Source organism: Phodopus roborovskii, unplaced genomic scaffold (assembly GCF_943737965.1).
Source record: "Phodopus roborovskii unplaced genomic scaffold, PHOROB, whole genome shotgun sequence".
NCBI lineage: Eukaryota > Metazoa > Chordata > Mammalia > Rodentia > Cricetidae > Phodopus > Phodopus roborovskii.
In genome coordinates, this window is record NW_026125241.1 from 28,384 (window position 1) to 55,895 (window position 27,512).

General features: G+C 39.4%; 3 protein-coding genes and 1 pseudogene across 3 annotated transcripts; 3 read left to right on the top strand and 1 right to left on the bottom strand.

Moving 5' to 3' along the window:
- Positions 1-5,502: 5,502 nt before the first annotated feature.
- LOC127227644 (olfactory receptor 4D9-like) lies at positions 5,503-6,438 on the top strand. Its single transcript, XM_051192006.1, has one exon. The coding sequence runs from the start codon at positions 5,503-5,505 to the stop codon at positions 6,436-6,438; it is 936 nt and encodes a 311-aa protein (XP_051047963.1).
- A 7,479-nt stretch (positions 6,439-13,917) lies between these two features.
- On the top strand, positions 13,918-14,859 carry LOC127227655 (olfactory receptor 4D10). Its single transcript, XM_051192013.1, has one exon. It carries the CDS (start codon positions 13,918-13,920, stop codon positions 14,857-14,859), a length of 942 nt encoding a protein of 313 aa, XP_051047970.1.
- Positions 14,860-16,212: 1,353 nt separating this feature from the next.
- On the bottom strand, positions 16,213-17,013 carry LOC127227599 (60S ribosomal protein L7-like; annotated as a pseudogene).
- A 9,146-nt stretch (positions 17,014-26,159) lies between these two features.
- Positions 26,160-27,101, top strand: LOC127227666 (olfactory receptor 4D10-like). Its single transcript, XM_051192025.1, has one exon. It carries the CDS (start codon positions 26,160-26,162, stop codon positions 27,099-27,101), a length of 942 nt encoding a protein of 313 aa, XP_051047982.1.
- The last annotated feature ends 411 nt before the right edge of the window (positions 27,102-27,512 follow it).

Genomic DNA, 27,512 nt, shown 5'->3' on the forward strand with positions numbered 1-27,512 from the left:
CATACGTGGATAGATAATGATGCTTCTGGAAGCTGTGTTATATAAAAAAAAATCAGTAACAGGTGGTAACCTCCCTAGAAGCTGTTTCTCAGGAAGACCCCCCAAAATAAACAGTACATATTTCTTACTATTCTTTATAGCCCACCAGAACAAGATGATAATATTCTATTACTAAAGATACCATATACCTTTATTGCAAGATAAAGAGAAACCATGCTGGAATTGACATGTAAATTTCCTCCCCACTGTCTAGTTTGTTATTGTTGTTGTTGTTGTGTTGTTTTGTTTTGTTTTCTTATTTTACATACAAATCCCAGTTCCCTCTCCCTCCCTCCCTCCCATGCCCACCACCATCCTCCCATCCCATCTGCCGCTGCACCCCCACTCCACAGGGAGGGTGATGCCACACAGGAGGGAATCAACAAAATCTGTAAGTCATTTGGAGTAGGGACTAGGCCCTCCCCTCTTGCCTCTAGGTTAATGGAGTTCCCCTCCATGGGGGAATGTGCTCCCAAAGTTCTATTGTGTACCAGGGATACATCCTGGTTCCACTGTCAGAGGTCCCTTAGACTGCCCAGGCCTTCTAACTGAGACCCACATTCAGAGGTTCTGAGTCGGTCCAATACTGGTTTCCCAGCTATTAGTCTGGGGGTCTCACTGTCTAGTTTTCATATTGCCAAACATGTGCTACACAGGCTGTCAAGAGGTAAAAGTCATCAACTGCCTTACTCAGCTTTGAACTTTATGAACTATGACAAGACCCACCAGGAAAGATGGCCCCACTAGTACAATAATGGCATGACTACCATGGGGGATCACCAACTTTTCTCTGGGTGGATTTAATCCCCCGGTCAACAAGAAAGAATTCATGTCTGGTACTATAAATCTTGTCGACAACCCATGGCTTTGTGAGGCTGGAGTACCATAACCTTATGGGAAGAATTTTCTTCTGGTGTTCAGCTAAATTGATGTGGTACCAAACTGCCTTAAGTATATATAGCCAGCCATAGAGAAGTTTCTTTTGCCATGAATCAAGCTAAATTCAGAGACTTATGCCTACTCAAGATGCTGAGAATACATGACAGTTAAGTGTTCTGCCCGAAATAGAACATTTATACCATCTTCCCTCTCAAAAGCTCATAGGACATCTGGACAAAGAAGAGAGAAAGCATAAACACCAAAAGACCTAGAGAAAGGCTCTGAAATACTATCTCCTTAGTATGACACAGCCATTCCAATCATGACCCTATAGGAGCTACCGTGCACTAGGCCTACACAAAACTGGAACTTATAAACAATCATGTATTGAGGCAGGGTTCATGGGACTTGATCTTAACTATTGGCTACTGATGGATTCTATAGAGGGCATTTTTTGTCTTCAGTTGCATATCCAACAGTGGGTAATTCCACACTCATGGTCACAAAGCCCTAGTTAAACCCAGAGAGTCACAATACAAAACAAAAACATGCTGTTATGGTAGAAAGAGTCTAGTAGAAAGAAAGGGCAGTTGACAAGGATGGGAAGGAGACCAGAGAGGGTGGGTGTGAGAGTAATCATGCACTATACACAGGTATGAAATTATCAAAGAACAAACAATAAAAAATAATTTGGAGAGCAAAATATGTGGACACATTTATATGCATGCACATGAGTGATTTGCAAGTAATTATTTAGAAACTCTCTAATAACTCCCACTGGGACCATGGTACTCAGAAGAATGTCCATCCTATTTTAATGCTCACATCCAAATTCCCTTTGCTAATTTTCATACTAAATTTGGGATTCATAAAATAGTTTTTATGAGAAGGACAGTTTGGGATAGAAAGAAAGTCACAATGATGTGACTCCCAAAACTTACCCTTCCAACATGAAGGCTAAAGAGATGGCATTGAAGCAGGTCATAGATAATCTTCATAAGGCCTTCACCTAAACTTCATCTGCACTGAAGCCTAGCCACCCAGGCCTTAATGATAAGTGCTTATGACTGGACACTGAAGAATTTAGGTAAGGACACTCAACTATTGGAGTGTGAAATACTAAAGGATGTGCAGAATAATGACTGTGAACTTTGTGGCTAAGACATTGAAGGAATAGTGAAGGTTTAACAGCTATAAATAGAAACACCGTGTTAAGTATTAGGAAATCAGGGATTCCTTCAAGAGAAGGAACAACAGACATGGACTCAGCACAGCAAAAGAAAACAAAGGTTTTACTAGAAAGAAAAATCACAAAGAAGGAATACGTTTTGTTCCAATTTAGGCCTTATGATGATCCTTGAGTATCATGAAACCTTTCTCTATAAAATAATTGCCTCCTTTTAAAACCCTATATTCTCTTTTAAAACTGTGTCCATTTCAGGGGCAGATTCATATGCATTCTTTTCCCTTGGCTGACTACGTAAACAGCAATATTCCCAAACACCCAGATCTAGCACCCAAATCTTTTTTCTGCTTGATCAAATTCCCTCAAGTTTGTGCAAACAAAAAGAACAAATTGGCTCAAAGAGAAGTTTTATAGTGAGGTGCTTTCCATTTTGTGAATGTCTTTGTATCCAACCCTTCGTTGGTAAGCAAGAAGATGATGCTTTCAGAACAAAGAAAAAGCCAAGTTAATTGAGAGCCTATTACATGCTAGAGACATTACAAACATATTTATTCTTTATGTGGCTTCATGAAGTAAGGGTTATACTGTCTCAGCTTACAAAGAAAACTGGAGGAACCTAAAGGATTTGTTCGAGGTAAGAACAAAAAGGAGAAAGAGACAGAATTCCAAGCAAGTGATGTCCCATTCTTAAGCCTTCGACATGGTCCTGTAGTTAATACAACCAAGAATCCAAGTATAACATGGTTTCCTCAAGGTGAAAGAACTACTTTGTAATCTGCATCAGAGAAAAACATCTCTATCTTAGCATCTTTGAGGCCAGGGCAGAAAGATAAGCAAAATAGTGTCTTAGGGTCTGGACTAGTAGCTCAGTGGTAGAGTTATTGCCTTGAATACTTTAGGACTTAGGTTCAATGCTGATAGATAAGACAGGTGAATTCAAGTTCTTTATTTACATTATTTTTCAAAGTCATTGTTTTCCAAATCTTGCCCAAGCAAAATAGCTGGACATTGAACTATATCTCTGAAGCTGCCAAGTAATTAAGTCAAATTCAGATGCTAAACATAAATATATCTCCCTCCTCTGAGTAGACATTTATCCTTTTGTCACCATCATAAGTTTTCTCAGACATTATTGAGGAATTCAAAATAAAGACTGACTTCACAACTCACTTGCTAGGTGACTTTCTACCTGTCACTTAAGTCTATAAGAAATAGTATCTTCCTATAATTAATCTTTAAGCTAGAACATATTGCTCAGTCTCGACTGACCTGGAGAAAAATACAATGAAGTGAAATTCCCCTTAGTTGAATATCCTCTCATTATGTCCACCTGCGGTAAGGTGAAAGCCAGAAATTATAAATCCCAAGTTATTCACATTAGTTGATATTTCTTCCTTGGAAGGGCAAAGAAAGAAATTCTCCTTGCCAATGTCTACATCATCCTGGTAATGTTATTTTGGGGAAGAGAAAGGAGCAGGGGTTTGTAAAAGAGGGGAAGCTGTTCTTCAGACACATCTACTTTCACTGCAGCAGAGCAGTGTGCCAGGGGTTTGAGTAAGAAGCTCCAGTCCTGCCAGACAAAGAAGGTGTCTGATTTTAAAGGTTTCCTTTTTAATATTTTACTTCCTTTTATTATTATTATTATTATTATTACATGTATATGTTGAGTCTGTCTGTGTTCACATGAGTGCAGAATCCAGAACAGGACATCAGATCTCCTACAGCTGAGGTCACAGTTGTAATCTGTCTGTCATGGGCACTGGGAACTGAACTTGGGTCCTCTACAAGGGCAGCAAATGCTCTTAATCTCCAAGACATCTCTCCAAACTCTGACCTTAAAGGTTTCTGCAGGATGGGAAGGTCCTGAAAATGAGGGATCAGGTCTACTTAATATGTGACCTGTGCTATAGGACCAGATAAGCTAACAGGCCATGTGTAACTTAGGACACATGACTGGGGTCGCTCTCTGAATATGGGAGTGAGGCTTGGTTAATGTGTGACCCAAGTAACTTGACAGCAATCAGGCTTCCTCTGACCCTGGAGTGGCAGGGAACATGGTGTACATCTGCCTTGCTCAGAGCCCAATCTGCTTAGGGCCTGGTTGAGCCTATATTTCCCTCCCTTTTTCATGTACATGTGTCTAGACCTTAGCCACTTTCTTTACTAATAAATTCATCCCTACTACCATTCTTTATCACCTTTTTATTGTTGTTGCTCAAACCTCATCATTTATTGCCAGAATATGAGAATCCATGAAATGAAATTTGAAACTTAAATGGTATCATTTGTGTGACACAGCATGCATGAAGTGAAAGAATTCCATTTCCATTGTGAAAGAATTGGCAATTCCATTGTGATGGGGAGAAGAAAACAAAAGAGTGATGAAATTCACCCTTGGAAATGGCTGGGGAAAGTCAGTTAAGAGGTTCTTACATGAATTATTTTTAGATTTGTGTGTCCTGAGATTGATAGGAGATGGGAGGTAGTAGAAAGACCCAGGAATGAGGAGCTAAGAGAAACTTGTCTTATTTCTACCCTGCCATTGGCTTTCTATATGATCTTGAAGATTTTATTTTCTTTTATTGTGCTCAATTTTGTATCATTAAAGTGAGATAATAATCTACCTCAGATATATACCTTGAACCTCAGAATGATGCTAAGAAACATTATATTTGAGCATGTGTCAGGTTGTAAAACAATAATATCTGTCCATGTGAATCCCTATTGTGACAATTTATTTTAGTGACTTTAAGATGGATGGATGGATGGATGGATGAATAAGTGACAGATAGATAGATAGATAGATAGATAGATAGATAGATAGATAGATAGATAGATGATACCACATACATAAGAGTACACACATGCCACTGCTGCCAGGATATAGAGGTCAGAGAACAACTTGTAGAAGTTTGTTCTCTCCTTCCATCATGTAGGTTCTGGGAAATGAACTCGGGTCTTCAGACTTGGTAGAATGTGCCCTTACATGGTAAGCCATGTCACCAAGACCTGTGTGTCTTTTAAACTATAGAAAAAGAAATGTTGTAAAAATGAGATTATATGCATTTACAGAGCTGGAGTCTAGAACCTGTTCTGTGTGCCCATATTGAAGGCTCTCTTGTTAAAGATTCTAAAAGCAAGTTTTAACAGAATACACAAAAACCCACCAATTTCGATATGAAAACAAATTGATCTAAACTACAACTTGTACTAACAATAGAGCTGAGGCAGGTAGAATCAAGTGCTTTTCCCAGAGTGAGTTCCTGAAGAACATGCTATGGTGACAAATTACATAGTTATGCATATTCTATCTCATCAGGACGCAAACCTTACTTCATGGTTTTAATAACACTGGCATTTCCTCCAACGGTGTATGTACACAGAAGAAATGTCATTCAATGGCACTGAGAAACCATACCAAGGTGACTGAATTTATTTTTTGTGGCCTTACCCAATCTCAAGAACTGAGCTTACTCTTATTTTTCTTTTTATTTATGGTTTATATAACAACAGTGTTAGCAAATGTTACCATTATGGTCACTGTAACCTCGGATTCCCGCCTACACACCCCAATGTATTTCCTGCTTCGCAACCTCTCTGTCTTAGACATCTGTTTCTCCTCCATCACTGTTCCAAAAGTCCTAGTGGACCTTCTTTCAATAAGAAAGACCATCTCCTTCAACGGCTGCTTCACTCAGATTTTTTCTTCCACCTGCTTGGTGGGGCAGACATCTTTTTCTCTCTCTGTGATGGCATTTGATCGTTACATGGCAATCTTCAAGCCCCTGCACTATGTGACCATCATGAGTAAGGGGCGGTGCACCACCCTCATCATGGCCTCCTGGGTGGGGGGCTTTGTTCACTCCATTGTGCAGATTTATCTCTTACTCCCACTTCCTTTCTGTGGACCCAATGTTGTTGATGGTTTCTACTGTGATGTCCCACAGATTCTCAAACTCGCCTGCACTGACACCTTTAATCTTGAACTCCTGATGATCTCAAACAATGGCCTGATCACTACACTATGGTTTGTTCTTCTCCTTATATCCTATACAGTCATCTTGACAATGCTGAGGTCACATACAGGGGAGGGGAAGAGAAAAGCCATTTCTACCTGCACCTCCCACATCACTGTGGTCACTCTACACTTTGTGCCCTGCATCTATGTCTATGCCCGACCATTCACTGCCCTCCCCATGGACAGAGTTGTCTCAGTCACCCTAAATAGTGTTGTTCCTGTTCTGAACCCAATTATCTACACCCTGAGGAACCAGGAGATGAAGTCAGCCATGAAGAGACTCAAGAAAAGACTCGTACTTTCTGAAGTAGAATAGAATGACTGGTTGTGGGAAAGGTAAACATAAAATTGAGTCCTTTTTTTTAACATTGGTACTTGGCTATGCACAATCAACTATAGTAATGTTGTATGTATTGGAAAGATCTGACTCATAAAATTGTTTGTAAGCACAGACATCAGTAGAATATTAAACAAGAAAGAAACTGGCAGAAAACAAGAACTAAACATGAAGTATAATAGAAGTGCTGAGGTGTCCCATCAATTGTCTTATGGTCACAGTTTGATTTGAGGCATAAGGGTTAACAAGGTCATCTTTCTCAAAACTGCAGGTCTCCAGCACTTATGTCTCCATTTGCTGGCAGTTACTCTATGACTCTATGAGCTAAACACTGTTCGTAATTTTAGCCTTCCTTTTTAAGTCAACACACACTTGTAATAAATGGTTTTTAAAGATTTTCTACCATCACTCACTTCCTATGACTCTGAAAATTGACTCTGAGTTTGACCTGCAGTCTGCCTTTGTAAAACCTTGACGTATAAATACATAAATTGAGAGAATCTAGAATTACTTTTTTATTACATTTAACATTCACCTTGTACATAATTGATTTGAGTGTTTGAAAAAATAAAAACATATCTAACACAATAAATTTCTTTTATTTTCTTATGCATGCTGCTTTGTAGTTCCTTTACCATGGTATATTAAAATACAATAAAATTGTCAAATTAACATATATAATTGTCCTTTATAGTTTTAATATCTATATAGAACCAAACCCCTTTACTTATAGTAAATCTCACTTGAATTTATGGGATGGGAGAATCAAAGCCTTATAAAAATTGATTCCAAACTCAAGTCAGTCTTAGCCTTTTCCTATTTTAAGGATTGAGGTTGATTTTTTTTTGACACAGGGTGCCCTGGAATGCACTGCCCTCAAACTCACAGTAACAGTTCTGTCTCAGCCGATCTGACACATGGATTATGGGTGTCAAAAGTTAGACTCAAAAACATTGCTAGACCTGTGCACACAACAGTACAATTACAATGCAGTCAACTAGTGTTTGCAGAAATGTGTTCATTCCAACTTTCACACAACCTACCTCCTGAATACAGAGAGCCCTGGAAACTAAACTGCATGTAATCACACACAGAAGAGCAAAATCATTTCCCTCTTCCTCCTTCTGTACCATTGTATCCAGAAAGACTGAAGTAAAGGGTCCATTAAAATGTACCTAATAATTAGTAATAGAGAATATCATAACTGATATTATTTGATATTAATTTATCAAAGACTTTGGGAATTAAAATTTTTGAGAGCTAGAAGATAATACTGTACACATACTGTATGTTGCATTGCTTCCTTGTGGGAGCAGCTGAAACCAAAACACACTGATATTTCCGTAGGAAGATGTGGAACTAGACCCAAATAGATAAAAGTATATACAAAGACTATCTCAGATAAAATTGTGCTACAAAGTCAGGTCAGAGTAAATAGAAGGTTTACTAGCATGAAATTATGTGATAGAGAAATAAGACATAAAATATGACATAAATGTGAAAGCTTATGCATAGCTTTTTTAGTTCAGTAAAAATTATACTGGAAGCAGCAGATTTATGGTAGGAATATAGCAAAACATTTAGAAGTGAAAATTATAATGAACTGAAAACTAAAAAAAGATCACACATAGACAGAGACAGAAAAATCGGTACACTATGTGATTGATGGACATGGAGAAGAACGTGAATGAATGTGACAAATGCTAAGAATGAAAGAAGTTCCTGGAGGAAATAGTAGGAATGCAGAAATGACATTTTAGGAGATAATAGTTGAAAGATGCCCATAACTGATGAGTTATACAGATGCCCAGATTCAAAACATATCAAAACTGAATATAAAAACTGAGCTGAAATGAAAAATTCCTTGTGCTAACTCAATTGCACAATTAACAAGCAGAAGAAAGAATTAAAATTTTTGGGAACATGGTCACTGAAATTAGACAGTCTGAACTAGAAAAGCATGCCTGCACTTCATCTCTAAAAAAACCAAATCTGGGTCCTCGTGTTCACTAGATAGATGGTCTACCAACTAGGCTTATTCTCCAGCTCCTGTAATGGCTTTGCTTCTTTATGAGGCTCATAGAATACATTCTAAGTATTCTATGAGTGCAGCTCAGCCATACAGCATTTATCCAACACATATGAGGCCCTCAGTTTGATTCTTAAAGTTGACAATAAAAACAAACAGCTGTAACTCAATCTCCATTGGGCACAGTCTTTGTTGTCTTTCCATGTGCTCAATGGAAACCACTGTGCTAATGAGCTAATGGGTTTTCCTCACTGTTCTGTGCTTCCTCCCCACAATCTCACTATACTAATTCCACTTTAGTCAGAGTGGCCATCTCCCTCCATTCTCCTCATTCTCACAGCTGGAGAGATGGCTAAGCAGTAAAGAGAACACACTGTACTTGCAGAGACCTGAGTTTGTTTCACAGATCCCATGTTGTCCAAGAGGATCCAAGGCCTCTAGCATCCACATTTACCCATATACACACATGCACATGCACACAACCAGTAATTAAATAAATAAATATTTGCAAAGCTCACCACTTTCTCACTACCCTTTTAGAGACGATACATCACTGGGGCTAACAAGACAGCACAGTGAAGGGTAGTCACTACTCTTTCAGAGGATCTGAGTTCTGTTCTCGGCACCAACATTAGTGCCTGAGCTATAACTTGAGCTCCATTTGAGTATGATGCTATCTTCCAAATTCCACAAGCACCTACACTCACTGATGTGCACACATTCATAACTTAAAATAAATGCTTTAAAAAGAAATAATCCATCGCTGTTAAGTTTCTATTTTTAACTCTGGCTTGTTGTGTTTATGTTTTATCAACTAAAATCATTCCATAATTTAATTTTTTGGCTTTTTCAGACAGGGTCTCTCTGTGTAGTCCTGTCTGTCCTCATTATGTAGAACAGGCTGGTCTTGAATTCTCCGAGAGCCTCCTGCCTCTGCCTCCCAAGCGCTAGTATTAAATTGTGCCATCACTCCAAGCTAATTTAATTTATTTTAAAATACAGCTGTCTTTCTGGGTGTTGGTAATGCACACTAGCACTCGGGAGACAGACACAGGCAGATCTCTGTGAGTTGGAGGCCAGGCTGGTCTAAAGAGCTAGTTCCAGGACAGTCTCCAAAGCAATAGAGAGAAGCCCTGTCTCAAAAAAAACCAAATAATAATAATAATAACAGTATCTTCCCACTAGAATGTCAGAGAGATATGCATATGCCTCACTATCGCATTGCTAGTGCCTAAAGATGTGTGGAAACAGGAATTAATACCATTGGGCAGAGTAGAAATCATGTAGTTTGGGCTGGTCTCCATCTCACAATGATGTAGAGGATAGACTTAAACTCCTGATCCTTCTACTTCTGCCTGGAGTGCTAGGATTACAGGTGTGAACCACCATGCCCATTTTATGCAATTGAACCCAGAGCACCATGTGTGCTGGAGAGGTATTCTACCAACTGAGCTATATACCCAGACTTCAGCAATGACATTATTGAGTGAATACTAGATTTTACCATTTCTGCATGCTGAATATAGGCTAGAGACTCCGGAGTTCCTATAGCATTGCTTATTCTTTTCTTGGTTAAATGGCAAGTTCTTTCATCATAATCATTTATTCTTGCTCCAATTTTATTTTTATTTTGAAATTCCATTTTTATATAACAAAATATATTAACATGTTTATTCAAATTCTTATTCAACAAGGTATATTGCATAGCCTAAACGTTCCTCTTACTGTCACATTATGCTTAATTTGTGAAACCATAATCTCCTTGACAAAGGGGTACCCTTTGTTTATCCCATTCCTTTCTTCATATAAGCTGCTTTTTCATTAAATAAAATAGATGATGTCTGGGAAAGAAAGAAAAAAGTCAAACTAAGCGTCATTTAACCCTGGATCACTGTAGTGAGACAGAGATCACAGCCTTAGAAATAGCAACAAATTCAAGAGCCTCTACTGTTTGTTGCTTGATGAAGAGTGATGAAACCACTAGAGGTTCAGCCTTTCTCACTTCTTCACAGCTTGTTTCCGTGTTGCGATGATATACATATTCAAATGTACATCATTCATGCTTTTGGAAACATGAGAAAAAGAACCCAGAAATATTTTAGATCTGTGGTTTGGCGTGCTTTAACAGGGAAGAATAAACTGACAATTAAGGGATCTGATTGCTCTCCTACCATTAGATAACCTAGACATGGACTATGTAGTGGGTTTTTTTCCATAACAGGTTGCCATTTCTTCACACATCTGTGTCTTTCAGCAATAATTTAATAATTACCACTGAAATTCCATTACCACCAGTGAAACTAGCCTCTTCAATTCCACAGTTACCCTCCTCCTAGCTCTCATAATAGGCCTGAGACTAAGGGATCAGGATACAACATAGGTTCCCAGTGCAAAATGTTGAATATGCAATCAAATAGTCTCTCCTGTGGCCTCTAAGGAATTTGTACACCAGCCAAACTGTGTTGGGTGCATATACAAGCACATTCAAGTTTTGACATCATTTTAATGAATCCCATTGAAATTGCATCATCAAAACTAGAATCAGTTACTGCTGCTTCCCTGTCCAATGATATTCCTTTTGTCATTCTTACATTAAGCCTGAGGTTAAGGGATTTGAGCATAAGACAAGAACACTGTCCAAGTCCAAGAACCTCAAATAGGCAAATCCTTGAGCTTGCCATCTCTCTCCTGAAAATGGAGCAAGGATACTGAAATCTTCAGTAGCACATTTTTTTTCAAGAACTAATGATCTTGCATGTTGCACCAAATAGCCTATTATATTCACTTGAAGTTTTAGGATCAAAGGCAATCGGTGAAGACATTTAGTGAATATCTAGCATTAAGGTTGTGTGTGCTGAAATTCAAATGTTGTCATTGATTGTGCTTAACCAAGTCTACTTTGAATATTTTCCAGGGATATCAGACGCTTCAGACCAAAAATGATCATCTCACTGACAAACACAACAGAGGTGGACATCAAGCATTGGAAATGCAGGTGTGTTTAAAAGGATGTAGAATTGTGGCACACTATATAAAAGTCACCCAGAATTGAGAGTCCTTCAGTTGCTTACAGTGTAGAAACTACATGTTAAAACCAGTGTAAGGAGTTTCTGTCAGATAAGCTTCTTCAGACAGATATTTTCAAATGCCACTGTGAGACAATATGTAAAACTATACAGTCTGAAGTTGGAGGGGGAGGGGCAATGCGTCTCCATTCTGTTTCTATCTCCTCTTGATCATGCAAGCCTGTTTGCATGAAATACATACTTAGGAGACAGTAGAGTATAAACCCATCATTCGTTTATCAAACAATACCTGAGAACCATGTAATGCAACAATGAAACATATATTAATGAGGAAAAGGATCGTCTGTTACGTAGAAAAGTCCTTTCATTGCACACTCCCCTACACTGAGAGACTACGGTGGTGTGGGTGTGTGTGTGTGTGGGTGGGTGTGTGTGTGTGTGTCTGTGTCTGTGTTCTCTGTGAGGCTGTGACATTTTACCACTGACTGATGTTATTTTTCCTCCTCTGTTATTCTTCCAGACAGTGACAATCTGTGTCTCCTCTAGAAACACTCCTGATACCAGCCCTAGATAGAACACTGCTGGGGTTCCCATGGCTGTGGATAGACTGAAATACATCTATTTCCACCAGATTGAACATTTCTCCAGAGTTAAACCTTCGCTGCAAGTGTGTCTGTGTTGTGAGTATAAGCCCAACCCCAACGGTGCTTCAAGCACCACCAACTGTGTGAGAACGGACTGAAGGACTAAATGCGTACCTCTGAAATTGCTAATAAACTCAGAGTATACCTCTAAAATTCCTAATCAACTCTGTGAGGAATGTGATTGACTCTAACTTGAGGAAGACTGGTTCCATTTTCTGAACATGGTCTCTGCTGCACAGTCTTATGGGAACTCCTGCAGATGTGTAATACACTAGGTTGTTTTTGTTCTGACCCCACATTTATCCAGAAACCTTACAATTGTTTAAACAGAAAACTCATTTGAGACTTTTTTCCTACTACCTTTACTCTAAAATTGAATTAAGGAAATAGCACAATCCTGCTGAATTCTTGTATAATTACTGTTGTAAGACACCAAAGGCTTTGAAAATGAGCATAATCATACTGAATTTCACAATGTAGCAATGTATTGAGTTTGGGGAAATTAGTTTTCCTGTCTTTCTTCAAGTACTAAAAATAATTAAAATACCCTTCTTTGTAGAAATACACAAGAGAGTCATTCACAAGATACCTCCGCCTTAGAGATGAGAAGACTATCAAGAAACCATAACTCCACAACTGCTCTTTCTCGGCAAGCTACAAATGCATATGTTTACAATGACAGGAGAGGAGAATGAGGATGGCAACAGGACAGAGAAGCAGCTCTCCAGGTGGCACCTTCCCTTTGGCAGAGGCTGAAATGGGGAACCCACAGTAAGAAGCTACACCCTTCTTCAGTCCTCACCCTTGACCCAGCTTCCTCCTCCTCCCTGATTGCTCCGATCGATACGGTCCATATGGTTCACAGCTGATCGTTCAGAAACCCTATCGGTCAGCTAATCAGGGGCAGAGTATGGAGGAGTAAATCCAGTGCTATCCTATCTTGGTACAGTGTCTGCACTTTCCCTTTCTCTACAAATATAGCTCCCCCTTTCAGGGAAATAAATAATGTTTCAGATGTCCAAAACTTCACCTGTCCTTTGTCCAAATGTGATCTGTACAAGGTAGAAAATTAATAATAATGTTAACAAAATGGGGACAGTTAAACTCAAGAACCTGATGATGGTGCTTCCATTTAATGTTCTTAAAAAGATAACCAGAGACTACCAAAGTAAGATAACTGATCAAGAGACTTGAATAGATTTTTTTTTCACTTTTAATTGTGTTCTTGTGTTTAACCCATTTACATGAAATAGTTTCTTGTGATGAAGATGGTAGAATAGTCCCTCAGTATTGGATAATGATTTTCTTTTTCTTTAATTGAATTTTTGCTTTATTTTTACAGACTGACCAGTTTTCCCATCCTCCTCTCCTCCTATTTCCTCCCCCTTACCTCCCTTCTACACCTACCCATCCACTCCTCCTCCACCTCCATTTGAATAAAATTTATTAAAACAGAAAACATTGGTAAAGCATTAAACTGTACCTCAGAAATGTTTTCTTTTTAAAATATGATGCTTAAGTGTCATTACCTATTATATTTTCTTTCCTAACATTGCTCTGCAGGAAAATAAGTAATGACTCATTTTGCAAGTGGTAATTTGATTTGAACACCAAATTGATTACAGTATTTAAAATGTGGAAAGCTTGACCACTTTTAAGTGCTATGGCAAAACAGAAGAGCTCAATTTCATCCTAAGAGGTTAGAAAGACAAGATAAACAGAGGCTCGAGACAAAACAGCCCAGAAAGGCAGTGATTTCATGATGATGGAAAACTACACCAGAATCAAAGAACTTATTTTCCTTGGCCTGACCCAGAGTCAAGAAGTGAGTGTGTTGCTGTTTCTTTTCCTTCTCCTGGTGTACGTGACAACTCTGCTGGGGAACCTTCTCATCATGGTCACTGTGACCTGTGAGTCTCGCCTTCACACCCCCATGTATTTCTTGCTCAGGAATTTGTCTATTGCTGACATCTGCTTTTCCTCCATCACTGCACCCAAGGTTCTGGTGGACCTTCTCTCACACAGAAAGACCATCTCTTTCAATGGCTGTCTCACTCAGATGTTTTTCTTCCACCTTATTGGAGGGGTGGATGTGTTTTCTCTCTCAGTGATGGCTCTAGATCGATACGTGGCCATCTCTAAGCCCTTGCACTATGTGACCATCATGAGCAGAGGCCGTTGCATTGGCTTAATAGTGGCCTCCTGGGCAGGAGGCTTTGTCCACTCCATTGTGCAGATTTCTCTCTTACTGACACTTCCATTTTGTGGACCCAATGTTCTTGACACTTTCTACTGTGATGTCCCCCAGGTCATCAAACTTGCCTGCACAGACATTTTTGTCCTGGAGCTGCTAATGATTTCCAATAATGGCTTGGTTGCTACTCTGTGGTTTATGCTATTATTGGTGTCATACACAGTCATTCTGATGATGCTTAGGTCTCAGTCAGGGGAGGGCAGGAAGAAAGCCATCTCCACCTGTACCTCCCACATCACTGTGGTCACCCTGCACTTTGTGCCCTGCATCTATGTCTATGCCCGACCATTCACTGCCCTCCCCACAGATAAAGCCATCTCTGTCACCTTCACAGTCATCTCCCCTCTGCTCAACCCTTTGATCTATACTCTGAGGAACCAGGAGATGAAGTCAGCCATGAGGAGACTCAGGAAAAGACTCGGGCCTTCTGGTAGAGAGGAACAATAGCTCCTCTGAATAACCACATTTGGAAACATTTGTATGTGGAATAAGATTTATTCTTTATACTGGTCATTTCCCTTCTCACAGTGGTCTAACACAGCCTCAAACTAATAGTTCTATTTCTCCTGTATATTTTCAGTTTGTCTGATGTTATCACATAGAATCGCCATGTAAACTTCAGTGGAATCTGTGAAATATGAAGAAACAGATACATGGAAAAGATCATTGCACACTGTTATCATACTTACATTTTGCTTTGGGTTTTGTTTTGTTTTCTGAGACAACTTTCATTCTGCAGGCCTGTCTACTCTAGAACTCATTATGTAGCTTAGCTAACCTCAAAGATCCAGACACCTTCCCATCTCACCCTCCTAAATATGGGATTAGATCTGTGAACCACTACACCCAACATGATTTTCATGTTTAAAAGTTAAACTTGATTTCTTATTCAATTATGTTTGTTTGTTTGTTTGTTTGTTTGTTGTTTGTTTGTTTGTTGTTATTTTGGTTTGGGTTGGGTTGGGTTTTGGTTTTGGTTTTCAAGACAGGGTGTCTTTGTTTGGCCTGGTTGACCTGTAACTCTCTCTGTAGGCCAGGCTCCTTCTCAAACTCAGAGATCTATCTGCCTCTGCTCCCTGAGCACTGGGATTAAAGGTGTGCACCACCACTGCCCAGTTTAACTTGATTTCTTGAACAGACACATATTCATGGAAGCCAAAGGAAACAGAAATAACTGAGTCATAAAATGCTGTGACTTCACACTCATAGCCCAGGTTCCATTTGTCTAAGTCAACAATGTTAAAATCCATGAACACAATAGTATAACTACAATGCAGTCAAGTAGTATTTGTACAAACATTCCAAGTTCCAATCAGCCTATGTTGTTAGTACATGCAAAAAGCCCTGGATGCCTGACCTCAGTGTAGTCATGTACAGAAGAGCAAACAGCATTTCCTACTTCCTCTGTATTATTGTACATAGGAAGACTGGGGTAAAGGATTCAGTGAAATTTATCTAAAAGCTAATAATAGTGATTATCATAACTGCTAATAATACAGGATCACATCCCCATATTTAACTCATTGGAAGTAGGCTTTGGAAATTAGTATTTCTTATATTTAGAAATATTGCATATATTGACATTGCATTATTTCACTGTGAGGAACAGCTGAAGAGCAAATACTTTATTATTTCCACATGAAGATGCTGAGAGTACTCCCATCAGATAAAACAATATATATGAAAACAGCATGGATCCAAATTATCTAATATCAAATATTGGGTTTTTTTTTTGTTGTTGTTTTTTTTTTTTTTTTTTTTTTCAGTTTGCCAAGCTGTGACTGTTTATTAACTGACCAGATTACAAAAATACCACAGGCACCTTAGTTCATCCATCTAATAAGCCTGTTTATCTGGTCTTCCCTGTTGCCAGCATCGCCACCTTCCACAAAGTGAGTGGTCTTTTTCTTCATCCCGCCCCCGTGGAGAAGACAGTTTGAAGGGCCACAGGAAGTTGTTGGCTTCCTTGAAGCGTTTACCCACTGTGTAGATCTCATGGATCAGATCCTCCATGCAGATAATGCCGTATTTACCAAGAGATCGAGCAATCAAGGAATTGTCTGTCAAGGCAATTCTCTTCTTATTGATTTTGCCATAGCCACGCTTGTAGATGAGCTCGTTTACTGACTTCAGGTTGGGGTACCCCCATGCAATGTATGGTTCCACGATCCTCAGCATGTTAATCGAAGCCTTGTTGAGCTTAACAAAAGTGCCATTGAAGATCTGACGAAGACGGAGCAGCTGCAACACCTTGCGGACCTTTGGGCTCACACCATTGATACCTCGGATTCGGATGACGAATGCCAGCTTGGGTTCTGCAGGCACGTAGAAGTTTCCGGCTTTCCTTGCCATCCTAGCCATGCGAATCTCTGTCCGGTACATCTGCCTGTATTCCTTGTGATAATGCTTTGCCTTTTCATAGATGAGCTTCCTCCGTGCCTTCCCGAGCGTCTTCAGTGCAAACTTTTTCCGGAAGCGCTTCACCTTCAGCTCCGCGAAATTCCTTCGCTTTTTCTTAAGGGTCTCTGGCACAGCAGGTACCTTCTTTTTCTTCTCCGGCGCGGCCTCCATGGCTCCTTCCAGTCAGGGGGGGAAAAAAAAGGAGAGAGCTCAAATATTGTTATAATAGTTCAGGACATAATAAATTTTACTACAAAAGATTTTAAGTACTAGAATAATGAATTAAATAACATAAATATAAATGTTTAGAGAAAAAAGTTAAAGGACTTTTTTGTAAAATACTGTCCTGGTTACTTCTTATCAGCTTGACCCAAGCTAGGATCATCTGGAAAGAGAGAATCCTGATTGGGAAAATTTATCCATAAAACTGGCCTTTGGCAAGTATGTGGAAGATACTTTTAGTGATTGATGTGTGAGGGTCCAGACCACTGTGGCCTTGACACATCTGAGCAGATGGTCCAAAGCTGTTTAAATAGACAAATCGAGGAAACCATGAGTAACAGGCCAGTAACCAGAAACCCTCCAAATGGTCGCTGCTTCAGTTCTTGTCTCCAGGTTCTTACCTAGAGTTCCTGCCCTAACTTTCCTCAATGATGGACTGTAATTGAGACATGGAAGTCAAATAAACCCTTTACTCCACAAGGTGCTTTTGGTCAGAGTGGTTTTATCACAGCAAGAGAAAGCAAACTAGGACAAATGTGAATCAATATAACACTGGAAGCAAAGGTAGGCAAAAAGAACCAAGCAGAACATCTAGAAATGAAAACTATAATGAACTGAAGACGGAAAAGGGATCACACACACAGCCAGTAGAATAACACACAAAAAGGTGGTTAATAAACATGGAGAACAAAGTGAGTGAACATAACAAATGCTAAGCATAACAAGAGTTTCTGTAGAAAATGGTAAAAATGAAGAAATGCTGCTTCAGGAGATAATAGCTGAGAACTTTTTACAACTTCTCACAAATGCAAAACATATGAAAACAGAATGCATAAATGAGATGTTCCTTTGAGGATTCAATTGCACAGTTAAACAGATAGAAGAAAAAAATCAAGAAACTTGAAATTAAGTCCATTGTAATTATATAGTCTGGATTTGACAGGCACACCAACATTTAATCTCAGAAGCTCCCAACCATGCAGACACCACAATGATCTTACATTATTATCATAGCTTATTAGATGAAAGATATGCAGGCATCTTTTTAACTGACCCAGAGCTTATCAGATAGAATGCCACAGGACAATTCAGACATAGATACAGCATCGCCTCTTCTCTACTGCACAAACATGAGAAAGTAGTTGAAGCTCATTGAGGAGGTGGGCATGATTACAAAGTGGAATGATGTTAACACTATAAAGAATCAAATATATATGAGTATAAAATTCAAAGGTTCGGTAAAGTAAGGTACTAAACCAGAGGTGAGGGCCGATATAAAATCATCCTAGAGACATAGCGTGATTGGGCTTTCAGAGCTTTGCTTCAGTCAAAAATTACTTAGTACTTGCTGTATGCAACAATAATAAATCAATCAATACTTTGAGAGAAAACATAAATTGTACAATCTGAGAAGCAAAGAGATAAGCAAAGAGAAATGAAGAGAGTCATAGACACTTGTGAGATACCATGAAGCAAAACAACCTATTCATGACAAGAGTCCTAGGATAAAAATAACAGGAGAAATGAAAAAGGAATATTTAAATGAGTAATGGACTGAAACTCCCAACTTTTGTTATAGATCTAATATATATATTATATATATAGATAGATATAGATATATATACATATATATATATCAGATGTATATATATTCACACATATACTGTGGCTGGGACGCTGGGATGTAAAGTGAATAAATTATATTTCTAACAAAAACAAGGGAAAGAATTAAACATTATCTAATAAACAAAATAGATTATATATAAGATCTTTTACTACAAAAAAAAACTAATGAAACTTCTAGATAAAACTGCTTTTAGAGTAAAAAAAAGACATAGGACAGGTAAAGACTTTCTTTTTTTATAACTATTTACTTATTTATTTATTTGGCAGCAGTTTGCCCTCTCTCTTCTCCTCCCAGTGCTTCCTCCCACCCCACCCCACCCCCGTTCCCACACCCAATCCACTCCTTCTCCATTTCTGTTTGGTAAAAGAGAGGACTCCAATGGATAGCAACTAAACATGGCATATCTGTAGTGAGATAATCACTTTGTCTGCTTCTGTGGCACTGAATAAACATCTGTTCAGCCTGTTTGTTTATCCTGATCCCTTATTAAACCACGATACATATCAAGTTGCAGTAAGACTAAGCACTGCCCCCCCCCACTGTGTGTTAAGGCTGGGCAAGGCAATCCATTATGAGGGGTAGGGTCCCAAAAGCCAATAAAAGACAGCCCCTGCCTCCACTTTCACGAGTCCCACAGGAGAATCAAGCTACACAACTGTAACATATAAGCAGAGTGCCTAGGTCAGTCCCATGCAGGCAACCTGGTTTTCAGTTCAGTCTCTGTGAGCCCCCATGAACCCAAGTTAGTTGATTCTGAGAGTTTTCTTGTGGTATCCTTGACTCCTACACTCCTTTCTTCTCCTCTTCTGTAGATTCCCTAAACTCCACTGAATGTTTGGCTGTGAGCATCTGCATCTATTACCATCAGATGCTGGATGACTCCTCTCTGATGACAATTGGGGTATGCACCAATCTGGTCACAGAAGATTGCCAGTTCAGGCTACATATCTACTATTGCTAAGGATATAAGCCGGAGTCTTCCTTATAGATTTGTGGGAGATTCCCTTCACCCGTTTTTTATCTGATCCCAAAACACCCTTTCCAGGTGGCAGGAAATAATCAAGCTGAGGGCTGAAATCAATAACATAGAAACAAAGGGATAAACACTTTCTAATAAAACTCTGGTTGCTTAAGAAGTACAAAAACATTTAATAAATTGAAATTTATAAAGCTGAAAGGCTTTTGTAAAGCAAAGGAAATAGCCAACTAAATAAAGAGGCTGCAAACACGATGGGAAATAAACTTTACTAGCTATAAACTGTCAAAGCATTAATATATCTTGAATGCACAAAGAAATAAAAAAAACTAAACATTAAGAAAATACATGGGTCAGGCATGATGGCATATGCTTTTAATCCCAAAAGCCATGCAGCAGCAGCAAGTGGATAATCAATTCAAAGACAACACAATAGCATACAGTATCCAGACTCTCTGTGTATTTTCCATTTTTATGTGGCTTTTTTATCACTCTATTTCTTTTACTTCTATTTCTTCATTTATTGAAACAGGGTTTCTCTGTGTAACTTTGGCTGTCCTGGAATTCACTCTGTATACCAAGTTCATTTGAAATCACAGAGATTTTTTTGGCTCTGCCTCCCGATGTCTGGAATTAAAGGCATGTGCCACCACACCCAGCTATTCTCTTTCTGTTTTTTTTTTTTTTTTTTTTTTTTTTTTTTCCTCTCTCAAGCCTATGTATATTTTAAACACACTGTAAACCTTTAGAGGTTTTTCTTTATCTTAATCTGTCTTTACTGTAAGTCTTTATCTTTTTCTGGCCACGAGTCTTTTTTCTGCTAAACAACAACATTGCTTAAATGAAAGCCACAGCTGTTTTAGCCACCTTCTATCCAAGATGGCTGGGGGAGGGGGGACCAGCACGTTTTCCACCAACACTGAGAGCTGTGCTCACTGCCTTGGTCTACGCTGCCATCCAGCAGCATGCTGCCAGCTTGGCGATGTGGTCACTGTCACTGCCAGCTGTCATACACACCACTGAATTGTTAGCAAGGCTTCTTAAAAGTCCTGCGGTTTTTTGCAGCTGATTCCTAGACAGGAAACCTTCCTTAAAGGAGGCACACAAGTCTTTGCTTGTCTCTAGCAAAAAAAAGAGCCCACCCGAGAAAACTGTTGCTACCAAGAAGCCTTGCTTGTCTCTGTTATTTTGTTACAAGCACTTCTGCCAGCCTGGTCCCAGAGCCGCATTAGCCCCAAACAACTCTTTATGGTGGAATTGGCAGGGGGTGGATGGGAAGGAGATAAGAGGGACTGTATGATCATAATCATAGTATGCTACATATATTATCAAATTGTCAAATGCTATTCTTAATTAATAAAAAAGAACAAAATGCAAGGCACAATGATGCATATCTTTAAACAGTACTCTGGAAGGAGAGGCAGTCAGATATCTCTGAGTTCCAGGCCAGCTTAATTACAGGGCACAGTCCACAGCAGCCAGGACTACATAACCAGACTCTGTCTCAAGCAAATAAATTAAAATAAAATTTAAATTTAAAAAGACAATATGATGGGGCTGGAGAGACAGCTCAGTGGTTAAGAGCACTGACTACCCTTCCAGAGGACCTGAGCTCAGTTCCTAGCACCAGAATGGCAGCTCACAAAGGTAATTCCAAGATCTGATACCCTCACACAGAATTACATGCTGGAAAAACACCAGTGCAAATTAAACAAAATTAATTATGTTTTTAAAAGATAATATGATAATATAAAACCAAAACAGCTACAATCATCATAAGAAATGAATAAAACATCTATGACAATGGAACACCAATATTCTCATTTATCAGTTATATGTATTAAAAGTCAATCATTATTCACCCAAGGCAAAAAACACATTGTACTCTAAAAGAACATTCTCTTTATTGCTTTGAATCATGTGCATTTGTGTGTGTACCTGAGTGCAGGTGCCTTCAAAAACCAGAGGAGTCAGTTCCCCATGGAACTTGAGATTGAGGTGATTGTGAGCCAACTAATATGGATGCTAGGAACTGAACTCAAATCCTCCAGAAGATTAGTGTGTACTCTTAAACACTGAGTCATCTCTCTAGCCCCAGAAATTATTTTATTTTTGTTTATTTGTGTGTTTTATGCATATGAGTGTTTTCCTGCCTGTTGTGTCTGTGCATTCTCTGCATATGTAGAGGCAAGAAGAGGGCATTAGAGTCCCAGGCACTGAAGTCACAGATGGTTATGAGCCTCCATGTGAATTCCCAGAATCAAACAGAGGTCCTTGAAGAACAGCCAATGCTCTTGTCTGCTGAGCCCTCTCATCTTTCCAGCCCTAGATTTTATATTTTCTGCATGCTCCTTGCTGTCATGGCATCCCCAGAATAGATGGTAAACTGCAGGCCTAAGCCAAAACAAATCCGTCCTTCTTTAAGTTGTTTTTGTCAGGGATTTTGACACAACAATGGGACAATTGAATAGTCAGCTTTCATACTTTGTGAGAATAGTAATTATCTAAAATATACTTCCTTGCAAGGTGACAGTTATCTCTACCCTGTATTGGTCCTTTTCTTCTCTTTGTGTCTGCTGCTTTTCATTTCAGTTGCCACATGGTAACAGAGACAGGAAAAGTAGGACTAAGGATTCACTTGTGCTTGGATCACAGTGGGAAAGCAGGCTTCACAGCCTTTGAAAGAGCAACAACCAAAGATTCACATCTCAACTGTGTTCTGGAGCCTCTTACCTTACATTAACACAAAGCAAGTGCTATTGTGTGGACAGTTGCTGTATGTGTTGCACTTACAAACTTAGCTTTGTCTAGCTCTCTCCAACGTAGATGGTTTTACAGGGCATCATAGAGTTGACAGGTATACCTTTCTAAGTATACTCAATGGCATCCATAAGAGGTGGACACCCAGACTCAAGAGCCATATTAGTCTATGCTTGATGAGGAAACTAAGTAGTATGAAACTGCTTGCGATCCAGTTCTGTTTTTCTAACTTCTTGACTTTTATCCATGAAAGTAATATGGGCAGTTAGGGCTGGGGAGATGGTTCAGTGGTTAAAAGGACCCAGCTTCAATTCCCAGCACCCAGATGGTAGCTCATGTAACTCATCTGTACTCCAGTTCCAGGGCATCTGGCATCCTCACACAGCACACAAGCAAAACATGCAAGCAAAACACAGTTGCATTTAAAAAACAATTTAAAAAAGAAATATGGGCATCCAAATATACAAACTTTCATACTTCTAAAGACATGAAGAATGACCCTGGAAATGTTCTAAAACATGGACTAGAATGTTTTAACCAAGAACTGCTTAAGCTTTAGAATAAGGGCATTCAATTTTCTGACTTGGTAGCCTGAATAAAAACATTGCTTTTTTTCATAATAGTCTCTGTTTACACATGGCTGTTTACACATGGGTGATAACAATTTAATAACCCCCACTGAAACTAACCAGCAGTGATGGAACTGGCCAGTTGATTCCCACTAGCTTGCCCAACTATATACTTAGCTCTCATAATGAGCCTGAGACTAAGAGACCATGACATGACACAGGGGTCCAGTGCAAAATTTTAAAGATAGAAATCAAAGAGATTTCTTGTACTTCCTCTAAAGCATTTGGACACCAGCCAACATGTGTGAATATGCGTGTGTTGATAACATTTTAATGATTCCCATTGAAATTGCATAATCAAAACCACAGACGGTTACTTCTACTTTCCTGTCCAGTGACATTCCCTTTGCCAGGCTTACATTAAGCCCGAAGCTGAGGGATTCCAACGTAAGACAGGAACACAACAGAAGAACCTTAAAGATGTAACTCCTTGAGTTTGCTGTCAAGGAAAATGGAGCAAGGTCACTAAGATAGTCGATCGTGCAAAGGACTTTACCTTCAGAAACACATCTTTCAAAGGCTAATGTCAACAATTGTACACTGAACCTAATATATCATTTTATCTGTAGTTTTAGGGTAAAGGAAGTAGGTAAAGATATGCAGCTGCTAGTAAGGGTTGTGTGCATATTGAAATAGAGATGTTGAATTGATTGTGTTTAACTAATTTAACTTTAAATATTCCCAGGGATATTAGCAGTTTCGGACCAAAGACAGTAATCTTGATGACAAGCAACAAAGGTAGGTGTCAAGTACTGGAATTAAGAATTCAGGTGGTAGCCTGAGTCTAAGACAAGGCGTTAGGCAAACGCTAGAGCTTTTCAATTGTTTAGTATGTGGCTGCCACATGTTAAAATCAATGCAAAAAGAGTTTTCTGATAAATGCAATTCTTCTAATTTTTTTTCAAATGACCTTGTGACACAACATGTAAAGATACATATGTTGGATCTGAGAGAAGGGAGAACAATGTGTCTCCAGTGTGTTTCCATCTCCTGCTTATGAAATTTTCCTTTCTCAAAATGCATATGCAGTAAGTAACATGCTTGGATCAATCATTCATTGAGGTGACAATACCTGAGAACCATGGAATTCAATAATGAAACAATTACTGATGATAGTGAGGCAAGGAATGATGTTACTAATAAAAAAATCTCCTTTCTTTCCACGCTCGCCCCCACACCACCAGCCCACTGCACTGCCTTTCTCTGTGTTCTCTGGATGGCTGTATCATTTCACCAGTTATTGGTATTACTTCTCTGCTTCTGTTATTGGAATGCATCCAGACAGGAACAAATTTTTGTCTCCACTGTTAAAATTTAAAACTTCCTATAGCCACCCAAAATAGGGCCCTACTGTGCTTTCTTTAACACTGGGACATCATTGGTTGGTCCCCATGGCTGTTGATGCACTTAAATATTTGAATTTCCATCAGACTGAACAATGCTCCAGAATAAGCCCTTGGTTGCACTTGTGTGCAATATAGCTAGCATAAGTCCAGCCCCAAGTGTCCTGAAAGGACAAAAACTATATGAGAAAAGACTTAAGAAAGTATTGACTAAATGTATACTTTGAAGTTCCTAATAAACTCAGGGTTAGGGATACAATCAAAACTAATTTGGGGGAGTCCGGCTCTATTTTTTTTTTGAACATCAGATTTGGGTACACAGCTTTAGGGGTGCTGCAGATGTGTGAGAAACAGTTGTCTATGATGTAACCAAGTTTATCTGGAAATGTGTGACTCTACATTTAAGTAGCCAGTCTGGAAGACTTTTTCTAGTGTCTTTACACTAAAATTCAGACAAAGAAATCTTCTTCAACAATTTGCTGAGAGCTTCAAGAGTGATTGTTCCAATAAATAGAATAGCTCTGGAGCTGAGTCCCAACATACAACTCTTGAAATTTTGTGGAAGTGTAGGCTCTTTTCATCTCTTCTCCATCTACTGGGACTAAGTAAACACTGCTCCTTCAAAAATGCATAAAAGAACAATTCACCAGACTACTTAGGCTTGAGACAAATAGACCCTCCAGATCATCATGAGTCTCCTATGGCTTTTTCCCAAAACCTACAAATGGACCTGCTAATGATGCCAACTGGAGAGAGGGAGCAGAAACAGAGGAGGGGAGAGTAGGTTCCTACTTGAGTCCTATGTTTATGACAGAGGCTAAAATTGGAAACATGTGTTCAGACCCAGGAAGCTTCATCCTTTTTCAATCCTATAGTATATCACATGAATCTCCCCCACCCACTACCTCCTACACAGACACACAGACACACACACACACACACCACCAGCACACACACCACAAACACACACGCCACAAGCACACACACCACAGACAAACACACATATATATATACACACACCACAAATATACACACACACCACGAACACACACACGCACACACCACAGATACCACAAACACACACATACATATATGTCATACACATGCATACACACACAGTTTCCTTCTCTTCCCTGCTTGCTCAAACTGATACTTTTGACCGCTCACAGTTCACAGTCCCATGATTCATTTAGCTAATGACACAATAAGAAAGGGGGGACCTATTCCTGGGGTTTTCTCACAGAGGGCTCGGCACTGCCTGTCATTAAGCACATAAACCCTGTCTTTGGTGAAAACTAGATGATCTTTCAGGAGAATTCCAGATTCTCTACATGTTCATATCCGGGAGTCTCCCTGTACAATGAAGAATATAACTGATAATAGTAATAACAAATTAGGGAAAGATAACTTGAAAGTGGTCCTTCTACTTTTTCTTAGGGAAGCCAGAATCTTTGATCCTCAAGTAGCATAACTGACAAAGAGAATCACACAGATTTCACTAAAGCAAAACAAATTGAGGGATGTGAAGAGATTGCCTTAGACCATTGGAAGTTTGATACCAAAAGCATCAAAATGAACCATGATTAATTTTTTCTGTTATGAATATTCTAAGTGTCACTACTTAATACATTTTTCAGTGGGGTAGTTTAATTATCAAACTAAAATGTGGACAATCTATTTCAGGTGCTATAGCCAAGAAGAAATGCTTCTGATTGTATCCTAAGAGCTTAGGAAGACAAGATAAACAGCCAGAGGCTCGAGACAAAACACCAAAGAAAGAGTGTGATTTTATGGAGATGGAAAACTACACCAGAATCAAAGAACTTATTTTCCTTGGCCTGACCCAGAGTCAAGAAGTGAGTGTGTTGCTGTTTCTTTTCCTTCTCCTGGTGTACGTGACAACTCTGCTGGGGAACCTTCTCATCATGGTCACTGTGACCTGTGAGTCTCGCCTTCACACCCCCATGTATTTCTTGCTCAGGAATTTGTCTATTGCTGACATCTGCTTTTCCTCCATCACTGCACCCAAGGTTCTGGTGGACCTTCTCTCACACAGAAAGACCATCTCTTTCAATGGCTGTCTCACTCAGATGTTTTTCTTCCACCTTATTGGAGGGGTGGATGTGTTTTCTCTCTCAGTGATGGCTCTAGATCGATACGTGGCCATCTCTAAGCCCTTGCACTATGTGACCATCATGAGCAGAGGCCGTTGCATTGGCTTAATAGTGGCCTCCTGGGCAGGAGGCTTTGTCCACTCCATTGTGCAGATTTCTCTCTTGCTGACACTTCCATTTTGTGGACCCAATGTTCTTGACACTTTCTACTGTGATGTCCCCCAGGTCATCAAACTTGCCTGCACAGTCATTTTTGTCCTGGAGCTGCTGATGATTTCCAATAATGGGATGCTTACCACACTGTGGTTTTTCTTGCTCCTGGTGTCCTACATGGTCATATTATTATTGCTGAGGTCTCAGTCAGGGGAGGGCAGGAAGAAAGCCATCTCCACCTGTACCTCCCACATCACTGTGGTCACCCTGCACTTTGTGCCCTGCATCTATGTCTATGCCCGACCATTCACTGCCCTCCCCACAGATAAAGCCATCTCTGTCACCTTCACAGTCATCTCCCCTCTACTCAACCCTTTGATCTACACTCTGAGGAACCAGGAGATGAAGTCATCCATGAGGAGACTAAGAAAAAGACTTGGACCTTCTGATGGAATAGAGAAGTAACTTCTACCTGTTTCCACTTTAAATGTTTCAAGCATAATTAAACTCTATTTTCTTTTTTGTTTTGTTTTGTTTTGTTTTTATGAGCCAAGAGCCTTACTGACACAACAGGCACTTTACAATGAACCCATGAGAGTCTGCCTTCTCTGGGAAGACAGTGTCTATACAAACTCTTGGGTATTTTCAGTTCAGAACCCAAGCTCTCCTTTTCACAGCAGCTCTTAGATCTGCATTTGCCCAAATAGCCCCTCACCTTTTCAAACAGACAGTGCATACAAGTACACCTGACATAATCTGGCCAGTCAGTGTGATAGCCAAGTGTCAATTCTGTGTTACTCTGTAGCTAAAGGCAGAGACACCAATCCTGCAAAGAATTTAGGAAATAAGAGGATTTCTTCCCCCACCTTAAAAGGA